At 37.6% G+C, this 25,769-nt stretch overlaps 1 protein-coding gene across 1 annotated transcript in view; it reads right to left on the reverse strand.

Annotated features, from left to right (window-relative positions):
* The window catches only part of SPTLC3 (serine palmitoyltransferase long chain base subunit 3), an 85,317-nt gene that overhangs the window by 42,725 nt on the left and 16,823 nt on the right, over positions 1-25,769 (reverse strand). The window contains exons 4-6 of the mRNA XM_053974638.1: positions 8,289-8,480; positions 6,661-6,815; positions 5,609-5,757 (exon numbers count right to left, since the gene is read on the reverse strand). Of these exons, the coding sequence (XP_053830613.1) occupies positions 5,609-5,757; positions 6,661-6,815; positions 8,289-8,480 (496 nt within the window). The remainder of the gene's footprint in view (positions 1-5,608; positions 5,758-6,660; positions 6,816-8,288; positions 8,481-25,769) is intronic.

The following is a 25,769-nucleotide window of genomic DNA, read 5'->3' on the forward strand; positions in this document are numbered from 1 at the left end:
GTTTAAAATGAGACTTGGCCCTAATTAAAGCTTTAAAGTAGTATAAAAGAAAGAATGGCCAAATAACTATTTTTATCTTCTTAAAATGCTGCTAGAAATTCACATTAGACCTTAAAACCCAGTGGAAGGAGGTTAATGAGTTTGAGCTACTTTTGTATATTAAATGTTGGCACAGATTTTCAGATCTGCTTTTTAGAAATGAGATCACAATCAAGTTTAAAAAAATCCTCAAACAAAGAAAAAGCCCTAAAACTGAGTGCAAGTTAGGTGTTAAAGGGTAATCTCCTAATATGCCCTCCAGAGTGAATCACCCTGCAAGTGTTCTGTGCAGGCTCCATCCTGTTTTTTGGTCCAAGGTATAATCACAGGAGAAGTATTACAAAAGGCAGGAATCCTGCCTGGCTGCTTAACCAGCACTAATCACAGGTTTGCTCCGGTTACTCACGTATGTCATCTCCACGAGGAATACTGGTGAGTTAGACAAACAGAGCATTGGAAGTACTGGCTGTCCATGTGACAGTCCTGTCACCAGCCTGGCCCTAGGAGCGCTCAGAGCACCATAATCTGCCTTATCTTAAAAAGAGTGTAACTTGGCTGATTTTGTTATCATCTACAAGCAGCAAGCAGGAAACTAATTTGCATGTTTCTCAATAATTCTCAGTCACGTTGCTTAGAAAAGGCTGACTATCAACAGGATGGGCTCAGACAAAAGGCTTTTGAATCTGCCTTTAACAGTAGCCAACTCCCACTCCAGCCATTAAAATACATTGATTTGCATGGGAAAAAGGACTTTACATTCAAGTTATTCATTTTACATTCTTTTATATTTTTTATTATATAGAGGGAATGCTTGCTATTTGATATTTATTTAGGTTCCTATGTGCTGGCAGTTTTATTAAGCTAAGAAATAACACTTTTGAGAGAAAAAGTAAAACACATATAACAGTAGAGATATTTTTGTGGGGCAGTTTATATGGAATGCCCTAATATTCCCAACACTCCAGGTAGTTGAACAGTTGGTGTCCAGTTACTTACAGAATCATAGAATGAATCACAGAATAGTTTGTGCTGGAAGGAACCTTAAAGATCATCTAATTCTAAGGCCCCCAAACTTGGACAGAGACATGGATACCTTTCACTGGATCAGGTTGCTCCAAGCCCCACCTAGCCTGTCCTTGAAAGCTTCTAGCAATGGGCATCTACTGGACAACCTGTTCCAGAGACTCACCACCCCCACAGGAAGAATCTCTTCCTGATATCTAATCTGACCCTGCCCTCTGTCAGTTTGAAGCCATTCCCTCTTATCCTGTAACTCCACGCCCTTGTAAAAAATCCCTCTCAAGCTCTCTTGTAGCCACCTTGAGGTACTGGATGACTACTTAAATCCTTCAACACTCAAGAATAATTTTCTCAGACCCAACATTTATTCCTAAAAACCAAAACTTCCTACTTCTTTTTATGCCCCAAGTTGGTTTCTTGACGTATAAGGAACAAGGCAAAGAAATAAAAAAAAATTCCTTTTCCTGAACGCACAGGAGAGACTGCTGCTGAGAAAAGCTGTTTTAATTTAAATAATACCCATGGTCAATTTTCTCAGATATAATAGGTGTAGATCTCTTTGTATCCTCTCTTGGCATCTCTCAGAGTTAATACAGACATTCTGAATCAGGTACAGTCTGGGTATTTCTATCAACTATCAGTGAGCACTTCTCTGCACACATGGCCAGTGTACCTTAGAATACAAGGGAATGTGAAGTTCTGCAGTGTTATAGATGCATATTATAAAATTGGCTTTTCGCAAATATTAAAATGGATTTTATATGTGGGATGTTAAAGTAACTTTGTTATAAAGATTTAGTTTTTATTTCTGTTGTTAATTAAGCTTAGACATAGTAGTGAAATAGCTATGCCTGTGTTAAAATGCCTGCTTGGATGGGATAACATCCAATGAACACAGGATGAGGACACCTGCTATCCTCTCACCGTCTGAAGGCAGCGCGGACCAAGGCCCAAACTGGAAATGAGAAGGAGAAGGAACCAAAACCACGGCCAAGAAACTCGCATGCCCTAAAAAGGCGGACCCAAGGAGAGGCCATGTAAAATAGACCCAGGAATATGTAAACTAGGTTATGGATATGCATAAGGGCTGTGAATATGCAAAAGGCTGATGGAAGGGAAAAGGTATTTAAGGGGTATCCCCGAAGGTAAGTGTGCTCTTGGCTGAGTGCCAAGGTACACCTGGCCGTAATAACCTTTGCTCTGTGGTCCTTGTCTCCTGTTGTCCTTTATTAAACTTCTAAAATTTTCACAGGAGAACGAATGTGTTTTTCACAGCAGCAATGGTCTCCTCGGGTCTGGCAGCATTTAGGTGAAAACCTTCTACCAGCTTCATACACTGCCCTGTATATCTGGTAGTGGGAAAGGACAGTGAACCCTGACCACTCTTCCACATCACACATTATGTTGAAAATGTCTATAATTTCTCTCCTTAGGCTCTTTTTTTGAGACAGATGACAGGCATTTGTGACAGCTGGAGACAGCAAGCTCAGTAGTTCTTCACCCAGAAGCTGGCTGAGGCCTTTGATGATCCCTGTGGCTCTTCTCATACACTTTCCAGTTTTGCTAAATATTTTTGATCAGACCTGCACAAAGTACTCAAGACAACAACAAGCAGCAGCTTTATCCAGGAGTATACTGAGGCTCTATAGTTGGCTTTCTGTGTACATTCTAGTAATTTCTAGTGTTTGTTTTGCTTTCTGATTGTGGAACAGCAAATTAATTCTTTCATGGATGTACCACTTAAAACTTCAAAATCTTGCTCCTAAGGGCTAATAACTAGCTTGGTCTTAAAAAAATGAAAGTATTTTTATTTCACATTGAAAGTTCCACAAAACCCTCAGAATCGTGTCTCAAATGACCCTATTACAGTAAGAAAGTAATTTATTATTATTAAGAAGAGCATGGAATTCGAAATGGATTGAAAAGCCTTAAATCTTTTTATGGGGGATAAGTCTAGGAAGGTCAGCTACTGTTTTCATCAGTTTTAACCCTGTTCTAAGAGGTAACTACCTGCAACAGCATTCTGATATGATAGCATTGTATACCTTCTCCACAGCCTCCATAGTTTTAAGAGGAGGGGTGTAGGCAGAAGACCATAAAGGAAAGTTTTACCATCTTGTATTCTTTCAAACATCACTCACATTACTTTTACTTGTGTCCTCTTTGTTTTACCCTCTATCTGAAATCCTCTGAAAGTAATGGAATGATCCTTCTCAGAAAGAGAGCTACCACTGCTTAGAGAGAGACCTTGGTAAAACTCAGACATGCCAGACACTTAAATGCACACAAGCAGAACAGTACTTTCAAAGTGAATTAGCTTGAAAATACAAATACATTCAAGTGCTGTCTTGGCCTAGAACCCTACAGGCAATTTACAGCCTTGGCTCTTGCAGCTCATTGCACTTTTACTTCAAAACACTTTAGCTCCACATACAATAACAACAGAAGTTTTGAAATGTGATCTGCCCAGAAACAAACTCATCCTGTTTCTTTTATCTTAGATGAAGATGAGAAATGATAATTAAAAAAGGTAAGATGTTTCATTCAGACCCTTCCCCGTCTCTCTCTTTGATATGTGTAACTCAGAATTTTTCTGTTCGACTGTGATGAGAATGGAGCAAAAGAACATAAAGGAACAAGGAAAGAGGGTATGCACTATGAATAAGAGGCTGTTTTCCTTAGGTTGTTTGTACAAATCTTGGTGACAGACGAGCTCCAAAGAGCCAGCACCAACAAAGGAGCCACTGCTCAGCCCTGCCCTGTGGAGCCACCTCTCTCCATGGAGCACACAAACACAGACCCTCTGTCACCTGCCCAGGATAAACTGCTGTGACTGCTCCTTTACACCAGCTAAGCCTGGCCTAAACACTCTGCTTTCCTTTCTTAGCAGGTCGATGTCCAAGCTGCTCTCTGATATCCACTTCCAAAGGACTGGGACTCACAAGGCTTTTAGGATGCTCTTTATCTATAGCCCATTCTTGCATCGTGAATAGTCTTGATGCAGTTCATGGGACTGTTTGTTGTGAAGGCAATTAGAATGAATCTAAATCCTTGCTCAGTCAGTCAAGACAACTTTGAGTACAGCACAGGGGTTCAGATGAAGAGAATATCCTAGAAATCACTACACATCTGCTCTCAAATAGACAGGGTGAAGTTAGTAAGATTTTTAATATTTGGACACAGAATCAATCTTTTAATAAGCTGGGTTGGTGGTTTTTTTTGTGTGTTTTTTTTTTTTTTTTTTTTTTTTTTTTTTTTGTTTTTTTTTTAGTTTTGTTTGTTTGTTTGTTTGTTTGGTTTTCTTTTAAGAAAAAATCTTCCAGTAAAAAAAATTTGGCAAAAGCTACAGAATAAGGAACACCAGCCATAATCTTAGATGTCCTGAAAAGAACTTGAAATGTTCTTAGACAAACTGGAATCTGGGAGAAAAACAGAGAAAGCTTCCTTCAATACCTTAAAGGATTGACTAGCAATGGTGACCACTTTCAAGCATGCAATTCAGGTTAAATAATATATTGCAGTCACCAGATGGGTCACCTACAAAAGGAAAGTAGGGTCAATCTGTAAACCTTCTCTGAGTGGTGTCACTGACATAATCATTATTGGCAAATCAAATCACAATGACAAGATAAGAAGCAGACCACAAAGTTTGAATTACTTTTTCTTCTGAAATGGAGACTTTAAATAAAAAGACTAAATTAAATACAGTATGTATTAATGTAATTTTTTTAGGTTGCTGGATTAGAAAAAAGAAATCTTTTATAGACTTCTCCATTCTGGGAAGCTATCTTTTTTTGTTTTTTTTTTTTTTCTTTTTTAAACTTCCCCTTGCATTTCTCTGTCTGGCTTGAAAGTGTTTTACTGGGTTTTCTTTTTTGTTTGTTTTGTTTTGTTTTGTTTTGTTTGTTTTGTTTTGTTTGTTTGTTTTGTTTGTTTGTTTTGTTTTTTTAATGTAAGATGATTGTACCATAAGGAATGCAAGGCTTTGTGTAAAAACAGGAAGCTGAAGGTAACACTGCATGCAGCCTACAAACTAACAAAGCAGACAATCATAACAGATAAAACCAAAAATGTCAGATGGAGCCTTCCTGAATTTATTTGCTAAAGCCAAACTAGCAATTTCTGCTTTGTGCCAGTAGTATCTCATAAAACATTCCAATACATTCTTAGGACATGGGATTAAAAACATTATGTAAAAGATCATTTTACTAATCCAAAACCTCTGTGTGTGGTAACTGATATAAATCTGTGATGCAGTTGAATTTGCCCCAGAACAATTGTTGAAATCTCAATGTGTGTGTGTTTCCATCATTAAAAATCCCAGGCCAGTAGATGACACATTTGGTTTAGCTTTTCCAAAAATCAGTATTAGCTTTCCTTTTTGAAAAAACCCTCACATGAGAACAAATAAAACCCAGCATTCCTTTTAACTGTGAAACAAGTAATTGCTGATGTGATTAAAGTTCCCTGTACCGAATTCTTTTAAGATATCTGTGAGAAAAGGAGCATAGTTACAGAATGTTTGGTGGTCATCTCGCTGTTTACTCACCCATTTCTTGCCTGGTACTGCAGACTCCCGTCCCATATTTTTCTAACTCTATGGTCACAGTTTTCAAAGCATTAACATCTGTTTCTGCAAAGCCGAGGTAGTTATAAGAACCCATATTGATTACATTCTTGATAGTCCTTCCTGTAAACCTACAATTAAAGCAAATTTTGAACAATAGTGCAATTTTCCTTCCAATCCCAAATGAAAAGAAAAAATCTCAAAATTTTCCCACCAGATTTTGTTCCCGTGTCAAATTCCTACTTGCGAATTTACAATCCTCATACTCTAACAGTCCAAAAATTTCTCTAGCCTTCCTCTTTTCCTAAGTACTGCTTGGTCAGAGTGCTTTCTAGAAGCCATGCTGTAGATGGAAATATACTGGTGTGGGATCAATGGCTGCTTTTATGGATTTAAATAAACAAACAAACCTATGACTTGATTTAAGGAACAACTTACAGACATTAATTTTTCAAGCAAATTGTCAACTGCTTCCATTAAGTCATGAGTGTTCTCATACACACACAGAACTTAAACTTAATGAAAATATGGGAAACACTATGATACATTCTCAATAAGCTCAAATATAGCCAACCTACACATTGTCTATGCTGTGGATTCCCATAGCTATGTAATTCAGCTGCAATACACCAAAACCTTCAAGCTGTAATCTGCTTAAAACCCACTGCCAAAGACTCACTATGAAGGGAAGAAGCCACATTCATGCAGAGCAAAAAATTTTTATATAAAACCTAACCAAGGGATAAAACAAATTTTGTTGTAATATTCAGAGTCAAGGTCTGTTGTTCTGAATGGTGTGTGAGCAGTCTTGTGCTGACACAGCCAAAACCATTTGCAATTGAGTTGGAAATCTATACTGCATTTCCAAACAGATACTCAGAAGAAAAGGGTCAGATTGTCAGCATGATACTGACTGCAGAAAGAAACATGCTGGTGGATATTAGACAAGGATCTGGACACAACTTTCTGTGCTTTGTAGAGGTGTCAGTAGTATGCTCATGAGGCTGAGAGTGGCAGAGGGTAAGATGACTCACCTAAATGTCCAGTTGTAATCATCTGTAACGCGCTCCATGAGGTCAAACTGTGGCCCAGGGACACTGCAAATTGGACGATTCCAGTTATCCCGTATTCTCAAATAGAGGTTTCTGGTGTAAAAGTTCTCAAAATCTTGATAAAGTGGCACAAAATCCTGGTTTGAAAACATGCACAGGGTTATGTTGCGGTGAGAATATCTCCTTCTGTACCCAAGTCACTCCTATTAACAAGGAAAAACTGATTCATCAATAAACAGAGTCATAGCAGCCACATGGTCCTATGCCACAACTCCAGACAGCAATACTGTATACTTACTATAATTCTTTTAAAACACAATGTTGTATTTCTTAGAGGGTAGAGTATTTTGTTTCTGTTTAAAGATTTTTGGTGTCTTTTTTGATTGGTCAGGTTGTTGTTTTTTTTTTTTTTTTTTTTAATGGTAAACAAGTTGGTCTAACTCTCCATATATATCCTGAAATTTGGAAATGGAAAAAAAAAAAAAAATCAAGATTCTTTCACTTGAAGAAACCAATTGCTTCAAATTGAGCATTTTTAGAGCAGATTGAAGAAAAGTAGGATAAACAACTCACTACATTTCATGAAATGATGGATGCATTAGACAAAAGTTAGTGCAATATATGTCATTTTGGCACGACTGGCCTAGGGTGGAGATGCAAACATCCAGTTAAGACAATTTTTTTGGTTGAGAATTAATGAATATCCATGGATTTTACTTGGAAATTAAAGTTAAACAAAGCTTTATATGAAACAGCAATATATCCATGTTGGGCACTGCATACAATAAACTGATAAAATAACATGGCGTGCAGTTAACATATGTGGGAAAATTAAACATGTAATCCATAGTGAAGGACAAAAAAAATGTAACTGGCACAACTGGAATTAACAAATGGCCAGATCATGAAGTGAATTGAAAGTGATATTCATTAAGTTATGCATGCATCTTTGAAAATCTAGAACAGGAAACAATTTCAGGATTTTTATTTGCAAGAGAAACAGTAAAACTCTTCATGTTTTTCCTTCATTATGCCAGGTGTTACCATAAATGATGACTCAAACTGCACAGAGAAGGAGGAGGAACCAAAAATTTTAAACAAAGTTGGAAGGCAGTTGATCTTGCTAAGGTGCAAGTTTCACTTGGAGCCATATGGGATGAAAAAAATTTGGGAGTTACAAGAATTCAATTAGAACAAAATTAGAACTTCCTCACTGTGAAAGACAGCATAAGATAGCCAGATGCGACAAAGGAAAATCGGGGTTGACGAAATTTGGAAAGATGATATATTTAACAATAAGGCATTTATGAATTTTCTTTTTCTGTGGCTTGAACTAATATACCGAGATTATGTTTCACTGAGAGTATTATGGCACTCTTAGAATGAGGTGAATATGTCCCTGGGTAAAAATGATGATTTTACATAAATGTAGGTACATAATCATACACATGCATACAACTCCACTGGCATGGTGTGTCACTCCTCTCACCCCTGTGCAACGTTCTGTAAAATGAAAGTTGTCTGCCTTGTTACTTCCACAAGTTGCTGTAAATCACTTGCAATCAGAGGAAAACTCAGCTGTGGGTACATAATGACTTTTTCATACATACTTTTTGTTGTTCTCTCTCCGCAGCAATGTTACGTTTTTCTAGTCCCCAGGCTCTCATAAAATCTCGCAGGTAGCCAAATATTGTTCCCACTGCAAACCCCACGAAAGTAAAAACTGCAACATACATTGGTGCCTGTTCAAAGTGCTCAATAAATGTTTTTTTGTAGAGGGTTCCATTTGATACTCCATTTTTCTGAAAAAACAGAACAGAAACTTTTGATTAATACGTTTAATCTCACCAAGCTTAGACCCTTTGACCTCAGGGCAAAACTTTTTCTCTAATTAGGAGAGACATTTAGACCTCACACTATATATCAGCTGAAGAAGAGGACCTTTAACCCTGCAGTTGCTACTGACCACTACAAGTATCTTCCCTTTTCCCTCCTCTCATGTCCTCAGTTGCAGATGTCTTCAACACCACTCCCTCGTCTATTTTGAAACATATGAAACTTATGAAAGATTGGCTATGTATTATTGTGCAATTGGACAATTATTTCAAAGGTGATTAAATGGAAACCACAATACTCTGTCTCGCAAGACAGAGCTATAAAAAGGGAAGGGCAGCATTAAAAGCTCACCTACACTATTCCTGACTGCTTCTGGAAGTCTTGTGTAACCAACCCATTGCAGCAACTAACCTATATAAAACAAATCCTGCCTAAAACAGGGCAGCTTTACCGCGATGTTCTCCAGACCTGAGGAAGTATCCAAAGCAGTTATGATCCCTGCCTTCTATTTCTGTTCTGATTTCACAAATGCTTTTAATCCTATTTTCAGTAACGTCTCCCCTAATTCTAAGGCTACTTAATACAAAATAGAGAAGAGGGAAAGTAAAGAAAAAAACCTGAAGAAGACACACAGACAGCCTTGCTTGTTGGAATTAGTGATCCCATTGTGAGCAAATTCTAGAAATTTACAACAGTGTGTGGACAAAATATTTTGTCATTAAAATATATTAATATTTCAATTTTCAAATTAAAGAAGATAAGTTTTTTGGTTGCCATATTCTATAGGCTCATCAGACTATTCTTTGGGAGTATGGTAACTCCCTTATTTCTGCAAAACATGATGACCTTTACAATTACTGTCTAGTAACAGCCAATCTGCTAAATCAAAATTATCAAAACACAATCCAGAAAAAAATAGTGCCCTGTTAAAAAAGCCAAAACCAAACAAACAAATACCCAAGACGTATATTTTGACATACTATAAAGCAAAACTGTCAGTATATGAATAAATATCAATAATACATTTCTGTCTGTGGGAAAGATGAAGTAAAAATGTAGATTATCTAGTTATGTAATGTAGCAAGCTGAAATAGAATATTCATATTAAGAACAATTGCCAATTCACTATACTTATAAGTACAGAATATTATTGATCTTCATATTGCATCAAAGTGTCTTTATCCTCACAGGATTTAGATTACTGTTGTAACTTGCTGGTCCAATCACTGGGCTCCCCAATGGGTTTAGGAGAGAAAAAGAAATTAAAAAAAAAAAAAAAAAGGCATTGTTGGGCAGAAGAGAAGAGAAAATAGAAACACAGTTAAGGAAACCCAAAAAAAGAAAAAAAAATGTTGGTTGGGCTGAACAGAAACATATTTCTACTTTGGAAACACTTACTGCCCTGCAAGAGAAAAGGAATGCAGGGCTGGCCCTCAGCATGTGAGGGAACACCTTTGAAGAAATGATACACATGCACTTCTACCTCAAGCTAATTGGTCTTTTAGGGCAACCTATTTACCATGAAAAATATTTTATGAGTATGAGTTAAATACATGGTGAAGTCAAATTTCACATGAGTCACAACAGCTGTGTGCACATTGTGATGAGATAAAGCAAATATTTCAGAAAGGATTAAGCTCAGTCCTATTACTTTACACTTGCCATGGGCTAAGAGCATGTTTATGGTCATCTGTGGAAATTCAAGTGGCATTGTAGTTTGATGTTCTTGAATCAACTGGCATCAAGCTATGATGATGTGATAATGCACCTGAGCCCAGAGGAGAGAGTTATGATGTTTCTGTTCATTGACTTTATTAAGAAACACTTTATTGCTGTAAACCTTATTGGTGAAGGAACAGGAGAGCTCCTATCAGACATCTGCACTGTAACATCCTTCTTCCACAATAAAACTCTGCTGTTGTGGAACTCTCATTTCAGCAGGTGCCATTTGATGCAGTCAGTATGACACATGTATTTAACCAGGTAACCACTGCCACTGTCTTTAATACAAACGGCTGGGAGGAACGAGCATAGATGGTAGTGAAGTATGAAGAATATGGAGCCAGATGTGACCCACATTCTCCAGGCTACGAAGGACAAAACCCAAGAGTCTTTGAACAGTTGGTACAAGGCTGGGAGAACAAATTCAAAAAATACAGTGACACCTTATATAAAAATAAAGTGAGAAAAACAAAACCATCCCTAGAATCCCACAAATAAGTAAAGAGAGAAAAAGAATAATCAAAACAAGTGGATTTGCTGCTTCTGGAGAGTGGGAGAGTGGAAGCAGGGATGTTTTTGTACTGATCCAAGTGTGGGGTGTATGAGTGACTGACTGAACATCATGTGGATGTTCAATTTCAGCCAGTCTAAATTGGCTGAATTGGTCAGTGAAGCAATGGCTGTCATTTTGCACTATGTTACTGTTGACTTCTTCTATTTTATCATGAAGTTTTATCTCAGAATAAGGAGGTGGATTTGGAGACTGTGCATTTAGAACAGCAGCTATACAGTGAAGGGAGATGTAATTCAACTGTTGCTGGCACTGAAATCAAATTCAGCAGATTTCCTACAAATGCCTGAAACGATTCAGAGGTCATTAGTTACACCATTACACAGCAGATGCTCTGCTGAATTATGTCTTATTACCTGTAATAACACCTGCAGTAGACAGTACATTTTCTACTCCATACCTTAAACTGTAACAATTGGTTGGGTAAAGATTCTAAAAAACATATATATCCTTCCAACTTTAGCAATTGGTGGCTTTGAAATTTTATGACTCTAAGACTGTCTTATCACCTTATAACAGTCACCAGGGAATAACTATGAATGTGTTCATCATTTTTGAACCTGAAAATGCCGGGGAAATAAATTGTGACTTTTGATAATTCATTTAACCTGTAAAAATGTGTGTCCTTTTTTATAATGAAATTACCTGACTGTGTCATGACAGTTTACTTTGACTGCTGTGCTTTCCTACTCAGTCAATTATACAACTCATAATTTTCTATACCTAAATAAATTCTGCCTCTCCATTTGTCTCTTCCCAACCTAGAAGAATCTTAGTCTATATAATTCTAGTCCAGTCTCCGTGTCCTTACATGGATTTAAACTCCAAAAAATAAATTAAAAAATTCTATATTTTCATGCTCAACTTTCTCTTCACTCTGCAAAAATCAATAAAACCTTTTTGAGATGCAGAGGATGCAAATTAAAATTGCATACCCCACTTGAGGGCACAGTACGGATTTATACATCTGCAAATGATGCTTTCTCTTCTTATCTGTTGCTTTTTAAAGACGGTTAACATTCAATTTGCCTTCTTGCCACAGTTTACGGTTTCACCTCATATGATTACATATATCCTTCCTCAGACCAAATCTATAGAACACTGCTGTTTGTGCATTCTTGGGACCATTTCCCCTTCCAATTAATTATTTGGTTTTTATTTAGAGACCTGCAATTTTTTCTGATCTTTTGTCAACTGTATACACACTACCAACAAGAAACTTCTGCAGTGTTTCTTGTTCAGACCTAATTTTTCAGCAACCTGAAGAATTCTGTACTGTCAACACATATTGTCATCTGCTTCTTTTCAGCCCTTTTTCCACATCACTGATGAAAATATAAGAGCACTTGTCCAAAAAGTGTTCCCTGGGGGACTCCATTCCCTGCATTTCCCTCATTAGCTTTTCAAAAATTGTTTATTTGTAACCCCTAATTTCTCTGGCAAAAAGGGCAACATAAACAGCAGCCCAGAGTTACTCAGCAACTTCATCTTTGGCTTCCTCTAAAAATCTTGAGTAAATACCTCTTGTGATATGTTAATCCACAATTTACTAGCTTGTTTTAAAAATTCTGCTGGCCTCTCAAGTCAAAATAGTTTCTCAGTGGCCTGTCACAAAGTATGTTTACCTTCCAGGCACAAATGCAGGGAATCTACTGGTGCAACATAAAGCCACTCAACACAGAAAGGCAATAGGTGAAATTCAAAGAGAATGGATGTTTTACCAAGGAGTTTTACAAGTCTAGGATTTCATCAATTTCTTGGAAACCAAAAGCGCAATCAGGATATGCAACTTTTGTGTGTTCATCCTCTGCTTAGCTGGTTTCCAGTAAGATACTGCAGCAAGAGAATTCCTTACAGCAAGATTTTGATGCCAAGGAAGTCCACAGGAGTGATGGCAATGCAGCAAAGTCAGCTTTAAGTACAATACCTCTTGGATTCCTATTTTCCCATTAGCCATAGTATTTCAAAACTCTCCCCTAATGAAGAACCCCTTCCAAATTGCCTTCAGATTTTCAAATGGAGAAATCAACTCTGACAACAAATCTGAGAGTGCTATTAGAAAGGACATAAGTAGAAAATACTGAATATAAGGGATACACAATTTTAATTGAAATAGCTTGCTCTAAGTATAACGAAAACTCATCTTGAAGTCTATTAAACACATTTCTGGCAACACCTTTACAAGCAATAGTTACAAAATACATTTTCATTAGCAAAGAAAAAAATGATAGCTATGCAATAGCACGAATAATACTTAAATATTTGTTCATACTACTGTTAAAATGAGGAGATAATTTTTCATTGTATTTAGGTCCTGCAGGCCTTGGAATTGTGCTAATTGGCATGAGCCAAATTTGCATCAAGGGGAGAATGGAGAATTGAACAACACAGAGTGCCACAGTACCAAACCTGTGTGCTGGCTGTAACTCCCCAGAAAAGACGTAACCATGTATGCTGGGTGAGTGGAGCTGTATCAAGGAAACTGAGCTCCAAAAACTCATGTTTTCATGCAAATCTGTTCTACAGAGATAACAAGCTCTAATTAAATATTTTCCTGCTATTGCATCCACTTCCAATATAGCAGCAGTAGGTGCAGATAGGTATATCCTTGAAATAAAACTACTGGGAGAACAATAAAGTATTTTTCTTTAAATATAAGTTCTCTACCAGTAATAAAATCTGATCCAGGGGTGGATGTAGCTTTATGTATGCTTCTGGATCAGATTTTATCAAGTTGTTGTATACAACCTATTAAAAAACAATGCAAGCTCACTGATCTCCATAATGCTTTCCATACAGATATGTATATGAAGTGGGAGGTGTTGAAAACTGTGAACCAAGTGACAGCCATGTTTGCTCAATATCTGACAGACCTACAAGATGACAGTGAAATCTTAAGCAAATTAGGACAGTGTGCTCCTACAGCAAAAAAATGATGGGAGAATAGACGTAATTGCTAATGCAACATCTAATTGCTTGCAGACAGTTTGGTTCTAAATAGATGTTTCCTCCTCAGCATTTGAAGAGGATCTGGGACAGGACCCTAAATGTAGATTATTTTAGATGTCCTAGGATGTGTGAGACAGCCACATGTGGAAGAGTATAAATATCTACATAAATAATGACACAAATGAGTGACAGGATCTACAGAGGCCTGTAATCTGGAGCAGAAGCTGAAGATGGGATACTACAGGATTCCATTTCAGCCAAGGGAAGGGCATGGTCCAGTTGAGTCCCACTTAGCATGTGCCACTGGATAGTCACAACTTTAAGTGTCTGGTGTGCAATTCTGTCTCCTATAGATCATTGTCACCAGAAGGCTGGGTCCCAAAGAATAAAACTGTCAGGTTCTGTGCAAACTCACCATGTTGACTGTCACAATTACTAAATTTTCCCAAAATCACTTAGGAATCCATTAGACATTGGAGGAATCTGGGTGATTGTATACCGTTCCCAAGAGAAAAAAAAAAAAAAAAAAAGCGAATTGAAATTATGAAAGCAGAAGTTTTCTGTAATGAATATACTATTGACACAAATTTAGATTACTTCATAAATCTGTCCACTTACTGGCAATGATATCCTTCACTTTAAATGAGTAGTTTCTTTTCTGTAACAACACATTTCAGATCTTATAGACTCAAGTTTCTAAACCATAAGCCAAAAATAGCTACATGGGGAATTCATAGATTACTGAACTATAAAGACAAGACTTAAATTAAAAATAGTTGTGAAACTTACAAGTCTAGAAGGTGCTAAAATGAAGGTCACTGCCTCTTGCAATGTGACAAAGCCACAAGAAAGTGGTTACAACACAAACTACAAGTAGCAACCAAGCCAAAAAAGTTATTAGTGTGCCTGCAGAATCTTTGTTTAGCCTGATGATTGATTTCTACTGAAGTTTCAAGAAAAAATATACACCTGGTAGTAATACAATCAATAAAGACTAAGAGTAAAATCTCCAAGACAGTCCAAAAGGTTTAGGAAATATAGGACACCCTTAAAATAACTTAGGAAATCATGTACTCTTGAACTTGCAGAGATTTAGGATTTAGCAATTCAGAAACTCTAAAAGTTCACTCCCTGTAAACAGTATTAAATGCTGCTTGTTCTGCTGTTTGAGGTTTGTTTGAAGGCTGGGTCTTCACCACACTTTTCACAAGCATCAGGAAATGTTTTTTCATTTGTTAATGATCTGTCATCTAATTCCTGACTAAAAACTTGCAGCCTCTCCTCAAGACGGCACACTACAGGTAAACACCACAAAGGTATGAAAAGACAGGTTCTTCACCTTCCAGACTTGCCTAATCTTTTCAGTTGAACACAAATTAAACTACAACATATTAATCTTGCAGCAATTCTTCCAGCATCAAATACACAAGCCTAGCAATTCTGACTATGACATTAATACTATGAAAATACAGATGTGAATGACAAACACATTAAACTATACTGTGAAATGCTATTATGTAATGAGGAAAAAAATACCCATACTGTATAATTTTCAGGCTAACACTTTACTCTGATGCTAAAATGAAACTTTTGATTGCAATATAGGAGGTTGGGAGGATGCAGAAGACTTTCCCATAAATAACATTCAGGAAGAATATTCAACAGTGGCAAGGGTGCCAAACAAGAAGAAATATGAACTCAGAAAGTACACATTTTATCTTAGTTTTGTAAGATTTTATTTAGATATTTATATTAATTTAGTAAGTCTCTTATCTGATATATCAGAAATTCTACCACTGCACACATTGCAAGCAACATGCACTCCAGCATCAATGAATGTTTAATTTCAACTATTGAGAAACTGCCTTCTGTGTGCAATTTTTGCAAAACCTACAGAAAACATCAGCATGTGTTTTCATCTTGCATGAATTTAGTCCAGCAGGCAGAACTGCACATTGCAGAATGGTCACGCCACAGTGCTTGTCAAAAGAAAAGCCACCTGTAACTCTTTATAGCACAGAAGCTTAGACTACTGCACACAGACTCAGGACAAAACCCAGCTGCAAACCATGCTAATGCAATCTGATGAAGGGGAGAAAAATCATAGAAAACACTATTCTGAACTTCAAGGTTCATAAATTGCAATGTAAATCATAACAGCTACTACCCAATACCAAATAACTAAGGCACTTATATCAAACAGTACACGGGGGATAAAAAAACCTGAATAGCAAACTCTTTTCCCAATGGCTTTATATTTGTACGTTTCAAGCAATAGTAAGAAACATTAGAAAGAAAAAGTAATGTGATCGTCTTATACAGCTGTTATTCTCCTATTACTCCCAGAAACTTCAAAGTTACTCAACATAAATAGGAAGATATAAGGGCAAAGATGGAGTTTAATAATTTTAAATTATTAGAGACAAAACAATGAAGTTCACTATCCAGAGAGACTATCAAACACTAAAAGGTATTTCCTAACCTTACAGCAATTACAGAGCAGAAAGCCAGGCATGTGGAATCAGAGAGGAGTGGATTAAACACCTGGGTTACAGCAATCCCCACATAGTTTGTAATGTCAAGTTGCAGCATTTGCTACGATTTCCAAAGCTTAGGGTAAGTTACAGGATTCACACTGCTTAGCTGCATCAGAATATTTCCTGATCATCCAAATTCTATGGCTTTGGCTTTAAAAATACACAAACAAACAAGATGATGATGAAGTGGCATCACTTCAAAGGCTGCCAGTTTCTGCACATGAATGGTGATGATCTGCTAATATGGGAAGCTACTTCCAGAAGTGATCTAGCATTTAGAAATTAATCCTATGGAAATCACATATATCTTTGATATGAAACTGTTTATTGGGATGAAGACCATAATAGGGTAAAGATTCTCAAGATGTGATAACTAGATTGCTAGAGATTTTGCCCAGTGTGGATTCTGAGTTAAGATCCACATGATGCAATCCACCAACTCCTACATATTTCCTACACAGTGACTGTACACCAGAAAATATTTTAGTTAGCTATCAGATTCCTCTTCATGCAAAATTCCCTTGTGGAGAAAATGCTTCATCTTCTGATATAACTCACATAATGAATCCTCTCTGGATCCCTGACCTTTCCTCATTATATGGCACAACAGCCTCAAACAGGGCCAGGATTTTGCACAGATTTAATAATTAGTTTAATAATGAGACACACATTCCCTATCAGAATGGATGTGGCCGTGGATGCTGGATCATGCCAAATAAACATTCAGAAGCAGTCTCAGGGCATTCTTCATTCCTAAGATTATGGCACCTTTTTGGATAAAGACTTCTGGAAGTCACAATACATTCCTTGTTAAAGGAGGACAAATGTATTCACACTTCTTACCTGAAAGCTTCATATCATTAGGATAATTTGTACATTATTTTCCTGATTCTGAGAGTTATGCACAAGTTAAGCTGAAACTGTGTGCCTTCCAAGACATTCCTATGATTGCAAGGAGTACCTTATCATATTTCAAAAATGTGATGAAAGAGAAAGTCATTGCCAATTTTGTTAATGCAATCAGCCTAGCTGGATTTATGCTACCTCCTCCAAGGTAATTAACTACTTTAAAATTATATTTAAATACAAATATCTTGACATACCACAGATGGAAAGGAGAGAGAGATAAGAAATTCCATAGCAAAAATCCCCAACAGGGAAAGCAGAATTTCTCATGAACAGGTGAGAAAGAGGCAATCAAATTTGTTCCGCTAGCTTGACAGACAGGAGGATTAAAAACTCAGTTGGAAGATGACCATCTGGGTAGACAAGGACCACCTCTGACTTAAGATAAGAATTCAGCATCAAAAGAGAGTCCTAGGGTGAAAAAAGAATCAGAAGAAATTCAGTTAAGGCATAGCATATAGGTTTGTAGGACAGAAGATTTTGAGGAAGGCGAAGACAATACCCATCGTCATGAACATGTCAAGAAAATTAATAGCTTGACATCTTCAAACACAATAAAAGATGTTTTAAGCAAGAAGACAAAAACTCATTTAGCCAATCATTAGGCAACTTGGTAGTAGTGAAAATGGCTAATTAAAGTCAGTTGTCCTACACCAAAGCCAGCATCACAACTGGTACATGTGATCAAATCACTACACCATTTAATTTAACAACATGACGAAGGCGATCAACCCACCTATTGTCAAAGTGTCCTCAGAGAACCCCAGTCTAGAGTAACCCAGATTCACCAACTTGTTCCCTAGTGTAGAAAAGCCACATAGATTAACCAATGACAACCAATTACCTTTTTCTTTTTCACCTAAAAATCTACAGAAGCGGTAACATCCTGCTCTAGCTACTTTTTTGTTTGAAAACTATCAGGAAAAGGCAGTTTCAAACTATTATGGTTAAGTAGTGCCCACACCTACACCGATGAGAAACTCACAACAGGATGCCTCCAGGTACAACAGTTCTGCAAGAGGCTCTGTCCTCTTCCCATCAATTTCAATTTCTGCCTTGTACTATTGGAAAAGATGATCTTGGCCTATACAACTTCTTAATTGCTATTTAATTTTTATATTAATTAACTATTATTAAATTGATTAATTCAATCAGAGCTCAAAAAAAATTCATTTTACTCCAATTGCTTGAAGATCAATTAAAACAATCTAGAAATAAATTTATGCTTTTTTTTTTTAAGTGCATTATACACTGAACATTTCTTTATAAGCTGTTCCAGTAATTATCTAAGTCATAACACTGAACATGAGACCTGATGGCTTTCACCTTTCACTCATCTGAACCTTCTGTACCTATCCAGGTTTGCAGAAACACCCTTAAATAAATGCTCCCCTCAGGTTTTACAGCAGCCTAGATACAGACAAAAAGGGAAGTCCTCACCCCACCAGGTACTGATTTTCACCAGTGGATCAATGTCTACCTAGAAGTAAACACCTAGAGCCTGTAGTTCTTGGCTGAAAAGATAAGGGTTAGGAAAAAGAAGCACATGAGAAGTTCAAGAGACAAAATCAGGTGCAAAATTACTGAGGTAAAGGGGTGACTGAAGTGTTTTTTTGTTTCAGCAAAGGAAGACACCTTTTCAAATGCATAGCAAAAAAGCGACTTGAAAATTAGCCTTTGCATCTGAACAATCTTAATCTTTTTTTTTTTTTTTTAAGAAAGCAATGGCCTACTCCCTCATGTTACCCCTATGTCTGCAAGTACCCATCTACTAAAGCTTTTGAGCTCACAGAGCAATTTCAATCAAATCTGATTAGGCCTCCGTGATATCAACTCTTCTAAAAACTTCAGGAAAATGTGACCTTGACAGCGCAAAGGGATCCAAATCCCTGAACTGAAGGACAGACAGCAATAACTTGGCTCTTTAGGCATTCTTGGAGTGAATTACACAAGTGCAATTGCAATAACCCATGAACCAGCATCTCTTTAGGTCTGAACAAGGTTCAGCACATTCTGCCTCTTGGCCCTCTGGAAAGAAAGGATGTGGTAGGCAAGCTGGGATGTTCCAGGTTGGTGGAAGATGCTGGATGTGTAACAACATGAAATCACTGCTTGTGGAAAAAAATGCTTACAGGCATTTCACAAGTCTTTCCCTTACCTCCATTATTATTTCTTCCCATATTGCCATGGGGCAAATCGGAAGACAATACTTAAAACATTGCTGCACTTTGGAAGTAATTTCAGGAGACATTAACGGTGTATTAAGTCGAGGTTTTCATTTATACTGATCATAAAATGGTAGAAATCAAGGGACTTAGGAAAAGCAGGAAATGGAACAGCAGAAGCACAGATTTCAGGAGAGCATAACTGTACCCAGAAGTAGCAGGTATTGCTATAAGAAGCAACATTAAAAGTAAAAGGAGTTAGAGAAAAAACAGCCATCTCTTAAGAAACTCATGTTAAGGGCAAAAGGACAAACCATTCTAGAGCTACTAAGCAGTACTAATGCAGGTCTCAGCTGAAGTGTCCATCCAGCTTCAGACACTGCTTTTTGAGAAAGAAGAAGTGAACCAGATGGAGAGAACCGGGAAAATAAGCATAAAGTCTGGTCAAGTAAGTTATGAGGAAAGAATGAACAAATCTGAATTGTCTAGTTTAAAGAGAAAACCCTAATGACTGGCAGCCTAAGAGTCTTCAAACATAAAAGATAACTGCAAAAGAAAGACAGTAATCTGTGCTCTGTTAAGCATCAATACATTAAATTACACCCAAAGTGATCTAAATCAGATATTACAAAGAACTTTGTACTGATAAAATGAGTTAAATGTGAATCTAGAGCAATAGAGGTGTTTAAGATGGCTATAAACCTCTAGCAGGGACGTTTTATGCAAAGTCAAAGCTGATATTGTCTATCAGAAGACAGAAGAAAGCAGTGCTGTCAGTCTTAACAAAACCCCAAAACATAGTGACACATCTTATGAGTTAAGAGGCTCCAGAATAGCCTTCAAGATATTCCAGCTGAAAACCAGCCCTGGATAAAAGTGATTTGCAGAAATTGACTAGATAACATCTCAAAATACTTTTAAGCTTCATGTCCTATTTTTCCTACTTACCTCACGTTCCTAAAGTTCATTATGACATGAAATGTGGAACAGAAATGACTGAGAACTGCAAAAACAACTGGTACATATTTTCAGAGGGTGAAATGTAAGCAGATAGAAAGAACCTTTGATTCATAGATGCTGGAAGAAGGAAATAGGTATAGAGACTTTCTACTTAAATTTATCAATCAAATTTGGGAAGTACAGAGATACAGCAACAATAGTTGGCAAAGCAAAGACTGGCAGGGTCATCTAGAAGGATCTAGAAGCTCTGATCAAGAACACACTCTCCTGAGCTACCAGATATGTTTCAAGAGCAACAGAGATGCCTAGACACCAATCAGATTTCTTGTCAGCACAATCCAAAAGGAAGGCTCATGTAAATGGAATGTGGTTTTAAAGCCCAACAAAATGTAAAGATTTTAAAATACTAGTAAAGTAGTCTCTTACTTCTGAAAGAAAGAAGTTACTGCTAAACCTTATACATGATAAGCAAATAACAGTAAAAGTTCACACAGAAGATAAAGTGCTTCATTATTAAACTTCTTTTTCAGAAGACCTCATATTTTACCTCTACCCTTCCTCATCTGCAAAAAAACCCAACCCAAAATACAAACCTGAGCATAAGAGAAATGTTGTGTCCTTCTATAATGACTGCTACAAATGTATTTCTGCAAAGAGGCAAATAATGAGCGATGACAAAAGGTCCCAGTTTTCTCTCTCAGCTGCAGTGAAGAGAGGTCTCAAATTTGTTCCAACAACTTTAGTTTGTCCAGGAACTCCCCTGAGAGGATGAACTACATACTTACAGCCTACCATTCAGCAGAGAAAAATATAATTTACTTGTGAAAAATGTCCACATATGCAAAATCATCCCAGTAGCGTGTTCCATGATAGAAATGAGTTAATAAAGAATGAATAAAGTTCAGCTACAATAGGGGAAAAAAACCCAACAAACTACCTGAGGTCCCATGACAGAAGCTCCTAGCAAAATCTGTCCAAGGAGACATTCCTTTAGGTAGGTATTTAGAGATTTCAGACATAATGCTTTACAGTGAATTCTGAAACAATATTAGTATACTCTGATAACTCCCGATTTTATGTTCTTTCCCAGTCCATGGGGAAAGCCGGGAACTCCCCTCATACTCAATATGAAATTAATAATAATTAAGGAATTTTATGTGCCCATCCTAACAGCTCCCTTATGGACAAATGGAATAACATCAGCCTGTGCAAAAAATATCAGTTGATACAAAATCAAGAATGGCAAGCAGGACATGCAGAACAACCATCATAATTCAAGAATATCCCCCTCTGAGGACCAAATTCATACTAGATAGTATTGTCTCTTTTTCCACCCCTCTTTTTTTTTTTTATTTTCATGGATCAAAGCTAATCTCTTAAAGCTGCTGGAAAATAGTAACTATAGTAAAATACTATTTGCACTTCCTATGCTGTAAATTTTTGTCTGCATTCTGTTTAGGAGGAAGACAGTGGAAGCCCTTGAACAAAACTCAGGTAGAGCTGCCCCCCCAGCAGGTGATGAGGCAAATCCAGAGTCTCTCGGTGGGGAACGCAGCTAAGGCAGTATGAGCTCCGAAGAAAGTGCGACTTGGTACTCGGGAAGCACAGCTGTGGGCACCAGAACAAGGTCCTAGAGAAACTTTGAAAAACCATGAATCTTGCTTCCAGAAAAACAGTTCCAGAGCCTAATCCCTGAAGTGCTCTACAAGCTCTAGCTTTGAGTCAAGAGAGAAGTGAATGAAAGTTTTCCCCTTTTGGATGAAGGCAGTTCAGACTAAGCCCAGTGCTCAGTACAGCCATGTCCACTGGAGCTGTTGTGTGAAAATGATATAGAAATGTCCAGTGAAATGCAATGGCTTCCCCAAGAGACCTTGAAAGGTACCAGCAAAAAGTCACGCCAAATTTGGAAGAGCCAGACAAAAGCATGCCAAGAGATGATATCGCTTCATATCAAATATGCTAAAACATAGATTCTGTACGAGTAGTTTACTTAAAGGTCTGCCTTGACCAATGCATTTCTGCTTTATTCTGACAGAATCCCAGTAAGTGAAAGCATGGGCTAAAATCCAGTATCCTCCATTATTTGTTAATGAACAAAACAGATCAGAATTTAATTTAAAAAAACCCGACCAATGGAGGAGTATCCAAATTGGGATTCTATCAGCTAAGGAGTAAGGTTGGCTCCTACACCAAGAGAACTGAAAATGCAATAGGCATTGCAGTGAAGATGTACAGGAAGATACAGGAAGAAAAGATAATTATGTTTAAGGTTCAGATTATCACATAGGTCTTGATTGGAATAGAATGTAAAATCTTTAAAATATCTTCTCTCAGGTGCATCACACCATATAGATTATTTACATTAAAACAGAGCATAACCTCTGGGGGAATAAATCCACACCAGGAATAGAAAATATTTGACACAGGCATTCCTGCACCATCAAGAGAGAAGACCACAGACCACAGAATTTTGAAATACTTTTATTTTCTATGGGAGCCATTCCAAAAATCTGACCACTTAGTTTGCAAAGCTGAGTGGAATTATTTTGAAATTCCATATATGTTCCTTTGTCTCTGTAGCAAACTTAAGTGCTAACAACTTTTTCCTGTGTTACAAATCTTAGTAGAATAATGTGGAAGTATCGCATTCCTACACAAATCCTTACAATTCTATCCTCATTTCCCAAGATTCATCTCAGTCCACACAACCTTCAAATCTGCTTTTGGTATCTTATGAGGTATGCTGCAGAGGACACCACATTTCCCCAGAAACACTACAATTTTGGAGCTAGAAAAAAAATTTTTAAAAAGTTAAGTGTATCTTTGAAGAATGTATGACAAAATGGATTAAAGCACTCTTACACACTCAGACAAAATGAAGAAAAGTATTGCACGAGTTACAAAAGAGCTAGAATTTTCCTAATGGGAGTATAAAATAGAGCTGGCAGTAGCAGCTGTTTTGTTTTAACTAAACGCTCAGTCACCACTAAAGTATTTCATTTCCAAGTACTACACGCTAGTCAATACACGTGCCAGCTGTAAAATTATTTGTGATTCTGCAGCTACCCACTTTACAGTCTTACTTCTTTGCTATTTATGAAGAAAGAAAAACAAAAAGAAAATCAATTCCCTTCAAGGCTGCAGTTGCTTACAGATCTCCATCTTCCCCTTCTCGAGCCACTCCTCCCTGTGGTTCCTCGCCGTCATCCTGGCTGAGGTCACCTGCCACAGACTCAACCTGTCCACCTTTCACCTCCTCTTGGCTTTCCCTCCGTAGCCCGGGGCTACGCCAGCAACCCCAGCGCACCCGGCACGCCCCTGCCCCAGTTCTCACAGCGCATTTTGCTCCCTCGGGCAGCTCCACCTCCCTCCACCCGAGCCCCACCGCACTGCTGAACGCTGCTGACAGCAGCTCGGCACAACCGAGCGAGCCAGACTCTCCGGTCCAGCCACTGCTTTATCTGACTCCCTCATTTCCACCCGGCCTGGCCCACTGGCGCTTGGAGAGAGCTCCTTGTCCCTTCACGAACAGAGATTGCGCTGACCTGGGCTTGAAAATGAGGAGGAGTTACAACAGTTCAACTGTGATTCCTTGTCCCCGATATTGACGCTTGAATAATTACAAATTGCTGCAGACGTGAGTGTCTCATTTCCAAGTATGTCCTTCGCAGGTGTGAAAGTGGCACCTAAACCGAAGTTTATAGTTGTTTATAGTTGCAACATGCTTATGACATAAGCAGCTTTGTATCCAGCTGATGATCACCCTTAATATGAAACTAACTAGTATTAGGTAAATTAGATATTAGGTAGCTTGAGAATAAATTTTTCTTGCGCAAAAGTGACCACTATCCATACATAAAACCTATTTCTGTCAGTGTTTGAGACATCCCTTTCAAAGTCTTTCATGTGTATGCACTTTTTAATTCCTCCCATCTTCCCCATTCAATTGAATTCTCTTTTTAAAACTCAGTGTTTCAATGCACTGGTAATGTTTTTATCTACGCAACTGTTAAAACACTGTTGTTTATGAGCTCTGCTAAAACTTACATGTTGAACAAGAGGACTGAAAAAACCCTCCAAAATCACAAACTCCTATTCAGTTTTGCAATGATCTGTCAGAAGATGTGAATAGATAAAGCACAGGTGTGTCAGCTTGTTTTATTAATGAGGCTAATAAAGAAACAAGACTCCAGCATCTGCTTCAAGTTAAGAAAAATATTCCTTTATCCAATAGCACAGAAAATAACACTGGTTTATTTGCTTCTACCACAAGTTTCAAGAAATTGTGTCAGAAGATTTATCATCAGACTTGGTAAATCTTTTTATCACCATAATCTTGCAGATAAACCTGTCTCCTATTCCAAGAAGGTACAGATGATTGATGCCCACCTCTGCTGAAATACTGCATTGCAAACCCTGCAATTTCTTTCCACATTTTCCTGTGGAAAATGTCTCTTTTTTTTTTTTTTTGGCCATGCATCTAAGTGGGGATGTAGCGCAGCCAAGAATGCCACACATTGTGCAGAATGATTAAATGTAGCCTTGAAATGTAGCCATAAACCAGGAAGATGTCCAGGGCTAGAAAAAGGAAATATAGGAATAAGCAGCAAACAGTGGAGTCTGTGAACAAATTATTGTCAGTCAATCATGGTGATTATTTATTGAGAAGTGTCAAAGTGCAGAGATGTTTTGATTAGCTTTTCCAGAAAAAAATCACTCAATAAAAAAAGAAAACTAAAGAACCCTCAAACTATCCTCTACCCGTCTCTTTCAGCTATATTTTAAAGGCACAAGCCTTCTTGGATATCTGGTTAAAAGCTTAAACTCTTTCCACACTATTAAAGTAATTCTGTGTGTAGCCCTGAAAAAGAAAATATTCTCATCATGTTCATGATAATTTTGTGAATTAGAAGTATTCAAAGCCCTCTAAAATGCCTGTCCATCAACTTCCAGCCTGAGCTCACACCAGTTACCTGTCACAGAGTGAGAGGTTTGCATTTCTGTCTTTAAACTGGTGTCCTGGAACACAGCTCCAATGAGAATGCTGTTGCTGAGCAGGTGAGAGAGTTGATCAATAGGAGGTGAACTGAAATCACATGGCCCTTGTGAACAGGAGAAACAGCAGCCAGACGACAACGATGGGTTTGGAACTGCAAAGTTCCAAGTCTGATCCCCTTTGGATCAGACTTCATTTGATCAGACTTCTCTAAAGATGAAGAACTGATGTCTGACTGGGTTAGAAATAAAAATTATGGAAAAAAATAACATTTAACATTAACTCAAGTTTCATCTGTTAGATAGACTGGTAGAACAGAAATGTCCCATGAGAAATGACACCAACACACACTTTATTCTCACTTAGTAGCATCAACTAGAACATGAGACGGAGCAACTGCTTTATACAATACTGATGACAAATCACTGACATTTGAAAAAGTGGCACAC

This window comes from Vidua macroura, chromosome 3 (assembly GCF_024509145.1).
Source record: "Vidua macroura isolate BioBank_ID:100142 chromosome 3, ASM2450914v1, whole genome shotgun sequence".
Lineage (NCBI taxonomy): Eukaryota > Metazoa > Chordata > Aves > Passeriformes > Viduidae > Vidua > Vidua macroura.